This window comes from Impatiens glandulifera, chromosome 1, assembly GCF_907164915.1.
Source record: "Impatiens glandulifera chromosome 1, dImpGla2.1, whole genome shotgun sequence".
NCBI lineage: Eukaryota > Viridiplantae > Streptophyta > Magnoliopsida > Ericales > Balsaminaceae > Impatiens > Impatiens glandulifera.
This window is the reverse complement of record NC_061862.1, coordinates 58,943,352-58,956,140: the sequence shown is the minus strand read 5'-3', so window position 1 is coordinate 58,956,140 and position 12,789 is coordinate 58,943,352. Positions and strand designations below refer to the sequence as shown.

The 12,789-nt window shown below is 31.7% G+C and overlaps 2 protein-coding genes across 2 annotated transcripts; both read left to right on the top strand.

Moving 5' to 3' along the window:
- Positions 1-4,431: 4,431 nt before the first annotated feature.
- Positions 4,432-6,167, top strand: LOC124914819. The gene is made up of 3 exons (XM_047455432.1): positions 4,432-4,663; positions 4,835-4,901; positions 5,017-6,167. The coding sequence occupies exons 1-3, from the start codon at positions 4,568-4,570 to the stop codon at positions 5,859-5,861; spliced, it is 1,008 nt and encodes a 335-aa protein (XP_047311388.1). The 5' UTR covers positions 4,432-4,567; the 3' UTR covers positions 5,862-6,167.
- A 4,414-nt stretch (positions 6,168-10,581) lies between these two features.
- Positions 10,582-11,415, top strand: LOC124929106. Its single transcript, XM_047469383.1, has one exon. The coding sequence runs from the start codon at positions 10,582-10,584 to the stop codon at positions 11,413-11,415; it is 834 nt and encodes a 277-aa protein (XP_047325339.1).
- Positions 11,416-12,789: the final 1,374 nt, after the last annotated feature.

Genomic DNA, 12,789 nt, shown 5'->3' with positions numbered 1-12,789 from the left:
GTTGCAAGTTCAAAACATATCTATAACATTTTAAATTTTATTTTTAACCATTTCAAGTTTATTGATGGGTAAACCGACGATCCGACCCAAGTATCTATTATATCTAAATTAACTACAACTCTCCACCCCGGGAAATTAAAGTTAGTATATATAGATAGATAAATTTATTAGTTGTGAAGACTATATGTCAATTAATCAATGATAATTCATGTATTAACAAAAATATATTAATTTATTGATATTATCAGTAAAAAAATGTTTCTTAATGATATATATTTTGAATAAATTGTATTATTTTATTACTTAAAACTATATTTATTACATTATTTTAATTTTTTTTAAATTATTATAATTAATTTCTATATTTTGTATGCATTTGTATTTTAAAAATTGATTACTAAATAAATATAAAAATAAAATAAGTAAAAATAAAATGATCAAAATATATATAAAGAAGTTGACAAAGTAACGATAAAATAATTAAATTTTCATGTGATTAATTTAATTTATCCATTTTTACAAATATATGTAATTGTAATATATAAGTGGCTTTTTAAGACCAAATCATAAGTTCGATTTCCACTTTAAACGTCTTAAGTTGAAGTCAGTGTCATTTAATTAATGAAAGTCGTTAACATTTTTTTTAAAGGTTCATGTATATTAAAAATGAAAAAAGTCGTTTAAACACAACGAAAAAGCATGAAATGAAAATAACAAATAAAAAATAAGAAAAAACAATACATAAAAAGTTATTAAACTCGTAAATCCTTAGAAAGAATGATTAACTCCCCGATAGACTCTACTGATTTTCCTAAATGAATCTCAGAACACATCATAATAATAGTATTATGAATGATACGCATCAGACGACTACGATCATTGAAAGTTTGACGATTTCTCTTCAACTAGATAATCCACCAAATTATAATGGTAACCCATATATTAGTCCTGACATATCAACCGCACCAATCCAAACTTCTCAGGAACTACCTAAAGACTCGGGCATCTCCCAATAAATCCTAGTAATACTCCACAAAAGGCTTCAAATACTAGTCACCCCTCGACAATGCAAAAGTAAGTGAATTGCTGATTCAACATCTTCTTGACACATACGACAACGACTAGCCATAATATAACTTTTTTTATGCACATATCATCTGTTAGAATTCCACCATGAATAACGCTTCATCCAAAGAACGAGATCTTGAATGGAATCTTTGACTCCCAAAAATTTTCCCAATAAAAATTATATGGAATCATCTTAGTGAACAACTTGTGACAATGCCTCATATGGAACCTATTCATATATTTTCAACACATAATGTCTTGTTCAGACGGTGACATTTGTTTGCGTCCTACCAAAAGTAAAACTCTATTATGGGACGAAGTCTCCATAATGTTTAATTTCCTTTTATATTTAATTCGGCTAACGAAACCACTAGACCGAGGATCAAACATGTCCTTAACTGTGTTATTTTTACATATAACAATGGAAGCAAGCTCATGATACGTCGTAGCTAGACTTTTGACAGTACATCAAATGTCGTCCTAAAATATAATTGAAGAATTATCCCCACAATGAATATAGATTGCTCACAAAAAAAAAGTAATAATAATAATTATAATTATAAAAAATAAAGTTTTACACCAAAACAGTTGATGTGTAGTATATAGGAAAAATATTTGTACTTATTTAAAAACTTATTACTCAATATCAACACAGTCAATTCAAGGAAGAGAGAGAAAAACTCTAGAGATTTTTGGTGAAAATTTCGGCAGCAAATTTTTTCATCACGAATAACACGATCGTCACGAACGATACGATCGGCACAATCAGCACAATCGGCATGATTTGCACGGTATCAAGGTCGTGGTTCTCTTATTGTGATCACGTTGGTAGTTGTTCAGTGTCGCTTGTCAAACGTGCGCACGATCGGCACAATTGGCACAATTGACACAATCGGCACGAACAGTACGGTATCGACAATAATTCTAGGTCATTCATTCATCTACAAGCTTGGTTGGAAAGTTAGGGTTTCTGGTGTACCATATTCTGTAATTGTTCTTCTTTGTTGATTTGTTGCTTTGTTCTGTTTTTCATTAAAATGGGAAGAAAGAAAAGCAATAAGTATAAGGAAATCAAAGAATTTGTGATGGAAGGTTTAAGGGAGGTAGCTGAAAAGAATATTTATAGGATTGATAAAGAAATAATCCTGGACAAACAGGAATGTAGAAAAGGTAAGGAACCATTTCTCTTAAAAATTCTAAAGAAAATGTTGCACGAAAATAGGGGAAGAAAGAAGGAATTTGGGAGGTTGGTTATAATGAAAGAGCCAACCTGTTTGATCTTAAAAACCAAATTACCAAACTCCTAATGCATGCTAAGAAGGGAGAAATCAAAATTAATAAAAAGAAAGCTCATCAAATAACAGTCCAACTCAATATTCATTATCTCCAGGACTGAAATTTATTGAAGAAAACAGAATATGAGGAAATAGTTAAGTGGTCAGTTGATGCAATGAAGGAGTTAATGAAGGCTCCCAAGACCTATACTATCAGGAGTAATTCAACATGGAAAGTCAACGATGTATGGAAGAATAAAGTAGAAAAGAAATTTGAAGATCATGCTTATAAAGGAAAAATCTACTTGGGGGATATCCAAACAAAGGTAGAGGTATTCAACTCTCCTTTTGAATTCAAACTGTATTCTAAAGTAGAGGAGAAATGTATTGAAGACTGGGAGTTTGTGGTGGTTGGAAACTTCATTGAGAAAAATAGAGTATCATTCCCAACTACCAAAGATGGTTTAATTAAACAATGAAGAGAAAATGGGCTTGAAAAAGTTTCTGCAAACTTACATGACCTCTACTTCCTACAGTTCAAAAAAGGCTCAAATCTGAAAGAAATCTTAGAGAATGGGCATACTTACATATGATCAAATTGCATGAAGCTGGAAAAGTGGTCAGAAGAGATGAATCTATAGAGCAAACCAAAGGAAATTGCTCAGATTTAGTTCGAACTCTGGAATATTCCAGCCCACATGTACAATGCTGAAGCGATTAGTCACTTTACAAGTACAATTGGGAAACCATTATATATGGACCCAATAAATGAAGGAGGAGAGCACTTGTCATTTGCTAGAATTAGCATTGAAGTGCATCCTAGGAATGTCCTACCAATGAAAATGGCAGTTATTGACAGAAAAATAAAGCACAATGTCATGGAGATCTTTTATGAATGGAAACCAAAAAGGTGTGCTTTCTGTAACACTTTTCTACACAATAAATGTGATAAAGCTAAAGAAGAATATCAGAAAAGTCAGGAAACAGAAAAGAAAAAAAATGAAACAAAGAAGGCTAAACTCAAAGATCAAACATTTGTAGAAGAAAGTAAGGAAGATTTTGAGAAAATAGAAAACAATGAAAGAAAGAAAGTAAAGGGAATCAAGGTGAAGAAGAAAAGAAAATTTTATGTAATGTAAAAGATTATGATTAAAATGGAATATGAACCTCAAGTTGTTGTTGATGAAACTCAAGATGAAAACACCCAGAATTTTAAAACTGAAACAGAGAATTCTAAAGCCGATAAAAGAAGATTCTAAAACCGATGTGGAGTCTAAAACTGAAGCTGAAGATAAGGAAGACAATAATACAAAAATTCAAGTTAAAGATAACAAAGATAAAAGTCCTGAAATTCTCAGAAATAATTTTTTTTATCAAATCTGAATAGGCTCGTACAAAGAGAGAATTCAAAATAAGAAACAACAATATTCATCATCCTCTTCAATATAATCTCCTTTTATTGTTAGAGGAAGGGGAAGAAAGTCTCTCAATGAAGATAGATGACATACGAAAATCCCAAGCTGGAATGATTAGGTTTTAGGTTTGAACGTAGTTTTTTTTATTTGTAATCTCTGTTTTTTTAGAATGTATGAATGCTACTAATCAGTTTTTTTTAGGTATTTTGATTGTCATCCTTAATCATAGTTAAGGTTTGTTTAACTTTAATTTCTGACCCTCTTATTTTTAGAATTTTAATAAAATGGTTTTAACCATTTTTTCAAACAAAAAAGTATTTGTACTTTTTATATTTTTTTAATGAGGTGTTAGAATTTCATATATTGACGGAAATATATTTTTTTAACGTGCCAATTAATTAATTAAATTTGGAATTTTTTAAGGTCAAATTTAAAGAAATAATTAAGTTTAAGATTTAAATCAATATAAATAAAGCTTAAGGGTCAAATAATAATTACCATGAAGAGGAGGAGTTAAATGGGTTCTCTTCCTTTTTTATCCTTACAATTCGGGTGATCAAAAAGGGACCACGTTATAATTAATGGCGAAGCCCGTGGGCATAATTGTAATTTTATTAACTATATTTTTCTCCGACGGAATTGGAAAAAAAAAAAGAAAAAAAAAGGGGGGTGAGCGAAGAAGATCAGTTTTCGTCCTCGTATATGCAATTCGCTTTCTCTCTATCTCTCTGCATCCATTTCAATCATCTCTTTCTCTAAATCGTCGTTAGATATTTTCCTGATTCGATTTAGGGTTTTTGGACCAGACTTATGATGATGTCAGCAGATATGGTGAATGGTTCAATTGGTAGCGCTTCGATTCCAATGGCCGCCTCAAATCCTAAGGATTTAGCCAAGAAGAAGAGGGTGAGCAATCTCACATTCAAACCCACATCCCCTGTATCGTCTTCCTTCTTGCAAATCCTTTGTTTTCTCTTTTTATAATCTTGAAAATCTCCCTTCGTTTTAACCCATCTCTCGCAAGGTGTAATTTATTCTTGTATTTGTTTTTGTTTTTGAACCATGTTGGGTTTTCAGGTAAACAAGTCTGCCAAATTAAAGCAGTGTAAGCTGGAAGCACGTCGTGAGCAGTGGCTGTCTAAAGGTACGTTTTGTTGTAAATTGTAATTGTAATTGTAATTGTGATTGAACTCATGAGCCCTAAGCCCATTTGACGCCGAAGAAAGGTTGATCTTCTGTTGGGTTTTTCTTTTATGCAGTGAGAAACAAGGGAACGAAGGAAGAAACTCGTGGTGGGCATGAAGGGTTCAATCCTCCGGCCATGAATATGCAGAAGGAGAGTGACCAGCCATTAGAGAAATTTGATTTAAAGCGTACAGTTGAAGGGGAAGAGAGGTCCATCCATCATTATTATGAGATGGATTCTCCTTCCGGTAGCCCCACCAGTCTCAGCAGTTGTATGTTAGGAAGTAATGTGTCGGGTACGAATTTCACGAGCAGCAGTGGAAGCAGCAGAAGCAGCAGCAGTGGAAGTTGTGCAGGGAGCATAAATGGGGAAGATGAAGAACAAGATGACGATTGCTTGGATGATTGGGAGGCAGTTGCTGATGCCTTGGCTGCTACAGATGTCAAGCAGGAGCTGCAGAGTTCTTCTGCTCCATTGTTAACTCAGGAACCCATTGTTAAGCCAGAAGAAAAGCCAGAGATTGTGGAAACTGTGCAGCAGGCTCCAACTAACAACGGTCGGGCATGGAAACCTGATGATACTTATCGTCCACAGAGTCTTCCTTCCCTGTCAAAGCAGCTTAGCCTTCCTTTGAATTCATTTCGGAAACACAATCGCCATGTTCATTCTGCACCATCGCCATGCCCTATATGCTGCGAAGACTTGGACTTCACAGATTCAAGCTTTCTCCCTTGTTCATGTGGGTTCAGACTTTGCCTGTTCTGCCACAAGAGAATTCTCGAGGAGGATGGACGTTGTCCAGGCTGTAGAAAGAAATACAACCATGAATGTTGTGTTGAGGGGGAGAATAGCAAAGAAGGAGGAAGCTCTAAAAATCGCTTGGCTCGTACACGTAGCATGTTTACAAGGAGGTGTTAGGATGAGTTTCTTGTTTGTTTTTTGCACATCTCTTGTATTTTGTTATACACAGACTCTGATAATGTTAGTCTCCTAATGAAGCGAACGGTATAGAGATGTGTTTTCTGGGAAGCGCATTGATTTAGCTCGTATTCCAATAAGTTTGATCCGACATCATTGTGGCGCATGCTGCTGTGTAAAAGGACAGTAGTATGTGAATAGAGATATAGTTGTATTGAAACTGAATATTACATCAATATTTTCATATTGTCTGTTGCTGTGATTATCTTTCTGTCCTATAAATAAATATATATGGCTTGCATGCAAGAGTATAATACTGATATGGCTATTTTACATTGTGATTTGTACCATGTCTTATTTGTCCTCTATGACAGGTCCACATGTATTTGGAGGCTTGTTTGCTAATAAAGATTTATGTTTTTCTTGTTTCTACGAGGATTTCATATATCTCTTTAACGATCTCTTCTTCTCCTTCATGTGGATTTCATAGATCTCTTTGCAGTTTACTGCTTCTGATGAGGATTAGAGGATAACATGCTCTTAAATCTTAATTGTTGGTTTGTCCAAGTAAGCATTTTCATGTCAAGCTTCATTTTCTCCATTTGATTGATTGGCTTTTACAAAAGGGATGACAGATATACCTTAAATTGTTCTTTAGACAGGTAGAGTTTTTCTTGGCAGGTACACTATTCCATATTTTGATCTCAAGTTTGCAGCTAATGGTTATCTTTAACTGTTGTTACTGAATGCTGCTGCTTTATCATTCATGCCTCAGGTTAACTTCTGTATTTTGCTATTTACTACAGTTCGCTGTTGAAAGGTATTAATGATACACTTATCTCTGCTCTTATATGTTGCCTGACATTGTTATCCTACAAGTTATTATATATTTGCCAACCAAATAGATGCCTTTTTTTTTTTATCTCGGTTTATTTGAATAACCAAATGGTTATTTCTAAATTGCAAATTAAGAGGACGACGATAATAGTCTATGTTAAATTGTACCTGGCCTCTACATCATCAAAGAATGATACTCCAACTCACTTATAGAATTCAATCAATCATCATGATTCTTGTAAAAACATATCTGACCTTATTTAGGATGCTAAATCTTTTCATTTTCTGTAAAGAAATTTGAAGAGAGGATTTTTAATTAAAAAAACTAATTCTCTGCCTCCACTCATACCAATTACTATAGTTATATTATATTATTTCCTTGAGCAAAACTGCAAGTACATCTTCCCCTACTATTGTTATCCCTATTAAAACCAATCAAAATCCAAAGAATGACATTGGTCCTTGTATCATGTTGGCGGCTGAAATTCAATAAAAATAGCTGTTACAACAAGAGGAGGAGGGCTTGCAGAATTTACATTGAAGGCTCTACAATCATGGCAGGTAACTTTAAGTGAAGATGCTGAAAATATGATCATGAAGCTTAAGCAAGCTCTGGCTAATTAATGAAAGAAGAAAATATGCTAAATGGTTGGGCTGCAAATAAACCCTCCACACACTGATTTCCTAACCCCTAATTTAGGATTATACTGATTCAGCTTAAAAGTTAGGATAATTTGATCTATTCCATTAATTTTAACTAATAAGTTATCTCAAAATATTATAATGTTTAAACGTGTTAATTAATAATCAGAGATCAAAATATTATAATGTTTAAACGTGTTAATTAATAATCAGAGATGGCTCCGAGTTTTGGGCTACCCAGCTCTCGGTTGATAAACTGTGAATTTGACTTTTTTTTTTTTTTTTTTGTCCTATATCTAATTTAAAAAATTAATAAAAAAAATGGCTTTTAAGTAAGATTTGACTATAAACAAATAAAAATTATTAGTTTTTATCTTGAACTATTGTGTTAAACAATATTTGGTTTAAATATATAGTAATATTAATAACTATTGTGCTAAACAAATTTTTTGTTTAAATATATAGTAATATTAATAACTATCTTATCTTAGTTTTTATTGCCCTGGGTGGGCTGCCATTGCCCGAGCGGCTTAGGCTAGGCCGACCAACCCTGATGATAATAAGCTATCCCAAAATATTATAACAAAATATGTGTTTAAAATAGAATTTTCTTTATACATTTATCTTTCATTTCAACTTATAATTTTCAAAACTATTATTTTCTAAATTAACATTTTTTTATTTTTTTTCTGTATTTTGTTCTTCATTTTCTCTATTTTTTTTTTATATATAATTTAATTAATTATATAAAATTATTATAATAATATATATTTTAATATAAATAACTGTATGTAGTGAATTAAATAATAAAATATTTACATCTATATATCATATTGTTTTACTAATAAATAATGTTCTTTTATTTATCTAATTATCTATTCTTTATTTTTATTTTTATTAAATTTTAAAATTATTTATTAATAAATTTAAAAAAAAAAAATCTATTTATATACAAATAATTAATTTAAGAAGTTTATTAATATTTAAAATTAAGTTAATAAAAAAATTAAATTATTTTAAATAAAATTATAAATATATAATTGAATATTGAATTATTTATTATTGATAATTTATAAAAGAAAAATGTTAAAAAATTATAGTGATTAATATTTAAAAATAATTTATAAGGTTTGTGTCCAATCTCATACCACATAATTAATAATATAATAATACACCTGTGTTACAGTATAATGTTAAAGGACATTAATGATATGACGATAAAAAAAACTAATAATAAATTCGGTGAACCTTATGTTATGTTATTTTCTGATTTAGAGAGATGTACAAATAGATACAAAATTTCATATGCACTTTTCGGTGGTCACCACAAGCCGATGAATCAGCGTCAACCCTAGTTGAGGAAACAAAATGAATAACCAGATACAAAATTTCATATGCAAATTTATGAAGTACCTCTAGATACAATGATAGAAAGACAAATCAAACGGTTATGGTCTCTGCCAATTTTTTTTAAAAAAAAAAGGCGGTTGTGTTGATGGCTCTCAACTTGGATGCAAGAGTAACTTGAATGGAATTATTTTAATTTTTATATTACATAATAGAGAGAAAGACAAGTTCATGAATGGTACCATTTTAGATCACAACCAACTTCTTCACCATAAAAGACATCAAAATAGTCTCATTCACTCTCTTATTCTCTTGAAAATCTATGATAAAAGAGTGTACATTTAATTATATGAAAAATGTCATCAAAGTTAAAAGATATATAACCTTCTATAATTTAATTTGTATTTGTAAAAATATTTTGATATTTGTATCAACATTTCATAGGTCAATATTGTACATTATTTCTCCTTTATCAAGCTTAAGCTAATGTGATGAAAGAAATGACTATTACTGAAATTGTAAGTTTTCTTTTGGCAAAAACATTAAATTTGAGTTGAGCATGTGATGTGAAGCAGAAATATGGGCATTTCCCCATCTATAATGATATTTTCTACCTTCAGACAACAGCTCTTGTCCTGTTTTGTTTATGTTTTATTTTGTTTTTGGTGTGATTCCAAGCAATCTAAGCCTTTTGTATCAACTTCCTTGAGATAAAATATAGTTTTGGAGTTGATTCTTTGTCCCCCCACTGCCACACCTAAATGTTTTAGGCCCATCCATCCATTCCTTTTCTGTAATCATTCACTCAGGAATTCTTTATAGAAATGAGTGAAAGTTGTCAATTTTTAAAGGAATTCTTGAATAATTCATATTTATAAACAAATTATGTAATTGACTTTGTTTTTATATGAATGTTTCATCATAGTCTTGTAATGGTTACTCATCATTGTTGTTATATTCAAATTCAAAATCCTTGCTAGCTATGGATATCCTCATCATTTAACCAATGCAAGTTGATTATCAAAAGTGAATACCATTCCTTTAAAATATGCTACTTATTGATCCCAAATTTGCCTATATTAATCACTGCCCATCTCATATTATTAATAATAATAATAGATATGTCTGCGAAAACAACAATCTTATTTGACTCGAACTCATAATGGTCGGATTTTCAGATTTTCAATAACTTTAGCATATATTGTTATGCATGATTTTCACTTTAATTTAAAACGTTTTATTTGAAATCAAACTCGTGACTTTATCTCTTAGGCACTTATTATTGTCACTTGAGCTACCTAATTAGACCCATGATTTTATCTCTTAGGCACCGATTATTGTCACTTGAGCTACCCTAATTAGACCTTTGACTTTGTGTCTTAGCAACGATTGTTGTCATTTGAGCTACCCTAATAACTCTAGCAGTCCTATTAGGCCGATTCACAATCCTATTAGTGATCACTTTAGTTGGTCCATAAAATGCTTTTTACGGACCGATATCAGATTGTTTTTCTTGAGAATCTCAGGGTTTGTTTCATGTATGTATTCTTGCTCTTATCGTGGGGGAATTTCATTTATTGTTTGTACAATATTGTGATTAAATTGTCCTATTTCATTATATCGATATGATTTTCTTTTAAAAAAGTTGAAAATAATGATTAGGGCAATGCTGGATTTGATTTTTTATTTTTTTTGGTTGGATGTTGGTTGGTTGTCAACTTGTAATGGGTACAAAGATCAACAAAGAAACACAATGACCCACCCCTAAATTTGACAGCACATGCATCATACTACCAATCCCCATGCAGATTCCACATTCTTCTTCTTCTTCTTCTTCTTATAAATATCTTTTCAAATCTGCATTCTCTTTTCATCTCCATCTTCCAATTCAAACATGTCTTCAATAATAGGCTCATCATCACAGTACCATATCAGATCCATCAGCTTGCCTTCTCAATTCACCGAAGTGAAATCACCATGTTTGTCCCCTGAAACAGTTCCCTTGAATGCAGAAGCTCTCCGAAATGAACTTCTCCATCTGGTTCACTCTGTTAACGAGCTTCTCCAATCCTTAGGCAACCAACAAGACCTTCTACGCCATTCGACTCTTGTCGAAAACACCCTCGAAGACTCTGTCATTTTGTTGGACTTGTCTTCTCGATCCCATGAATTGCTCATGACAATGAGACAGCATGTCATGGATATTCAATCCGCGTTTCGAAGAAAGGGAAGAGGATCAAACAGCTTGGAAAATGCCATTTATGCTTATATTGGATTTAGAAAGAAGGCAAGAAGAGAAAGTTTGAAATGCTTAAAGGCATTGGAGAAAATGGAAAGGAAACTTAATCATGGGTTATTAATCTCAAAAGAAACACGGGTTTTGAGTGAAGTGACTTGCTTGGCCATATCTGTTTCTCAAAGACTGTTCTTGTTTTTGGCTGTTGGTTTGGATTCGACAAGAGGGTGGTCATTCTTTCTTTCGAAGAAGAAAGTCTACAATCGAAGAAGTAAAAATGGGGGAGATTTGGTGATGAATGAGATAGAAAACGTTGATTTTGCTCTTGATTGCTTTTGCCATGGGAGATTTGAAGATGGTGAAGGAAAATTGATGATGAGATTAAAGTCACTTGATGATGGGATTCAAGGCCTTGAGGAAGGCATCAATGGTTTCTTTAGATGTTTGATTAGGAGAAGAGTTTCTCTTTTGAATATTTTAACAACTCATTGAATATTATTGAGAATTTAGATGTTTGTGCATCTCAAATACATTGAATGATCAAAATGTAGTTAATGAATCAAGAACAGTATGAATTATTCTTAATGATCATTGGAAATCTAGTTTAACCTCGTATTAATTAGTTTAAACATACAGATAGCCTGCCAAAGTCAAACCCAATCATTTGGCACTGATTACGGCCTTTTCACCAGACAGATCAATAGCTAGATTATTGATATTGTACGGGCAGACAAAGCCTAATAAGATAATAATTTGCTTGCATAATTAATAAAGATTAGTCTTAATGGCAATGATAAAAAGACATGTTTGTTCCTAACTAATAATATTGTTTTGTGGTGTCCAGACTCCAATCTCTATCATGACATGCAATTTAAATAAATAATTAACTAGGTTAGACATTGTCCATTGTATATATATTATATTAATGGATCTAAAAAAATAGAGTTTAGGGTTGCAACTTAATGTTTGAAAAATAAATGATTATAGTTTAACAAACTAATCAATAGACAATTAGTACATTAATATTATTATTTTTTAAATTGAGACACGTACAAACTTGGTAATTATTATATTTTTTTTGGTTGGATTTAAGCACAATATAATTCTTTTATAGATTCGTGTATATATATATATTAAATTTTTATATTTTCCGTTAGGTTAACATGAAAAAAATAGAATAAAATTGAATGATACTTTTGTTGCAAGTTCTTGACTCATTCTTTTTGTTTTTGTTTTTGTTTTTGTTTGAGAAATGTCTTACGCCATTAATTAAAAGACTCAAAAGGGTAAAAGGAGTACAAGAGTTGAAATTGAGCTCACAACAATTTGTTCAAAGTCAACACACGATAGCCATGAGAAATCTACAGTTGGCCTAAGAAACGCACACGGACGTGAAATCAAAGTACAAAAGTGAATAAAGAATAAAACTAACAATCAATCAACTAAAACAAGACGACAGGGGTTGATTTCCTCGGACTCGTCTTGATCTTGTCTTTGCCCTTGTTCTTTCTTTCCTTCTTTCTTGTCACCCTTAAGTCTTTTGAGGAGATATTTCTGGATAGAGTTCCAGTTTTTCGTCTTCGCTAGCTTCTCTTGTCATTTTTTTCCTTTTGGACCGACTCATCTTAACTCATCTTGATTTGGTAACATATGGAAACTATGAATCAAGTGAGGAATCTCTAGAAAGTTTAAAACTGATTGTGGGTTGCGGTAAAGAGACCTCCTTTCTCTCTTTTTCTTAAATGCAATAAAATCCCTAAATTGATTTATTAAAAGAGCAAAACCTATGGTGTGATTTCAATGGATCAATATTCGATAAGGACAGATAAAACTAATTGTCCGACTAGTCATATTATTGTACGAAAT

Excerpts from the sequence above, each read along its gene's own strand:
- LOC124929106 (XM_047469383.1), top strand. The coding sequence starts at position 10,582 with ATGTCTTCAATAATAGGCTCATCATCACAGTACCATATCAGATCCATC.
- LOC124914819 (XM_047455432.1), top strand. The coding sequence starts at position 4,568 with ATGATGATGTCAGCAGATATGGTGAATGGTTCAATTGGTAGCGCTTCG. Across the intron at positions 4,664-4,834 it reads ATTTAGCCAAGAAGAAGAGG|GTAAACAAGTCTGCCAAATT; the intron begins GTGAGCAATCTC and ends TTGGGTTTTCAG. Across the intron at positions 4,902-5,016 it reads TGAGCAGTGGCTGTCTAAAG|TGAGAAACAAGGGAACGAAG; the intron begins GTACGTTTTGTT and ends TCTTTTATGCAG.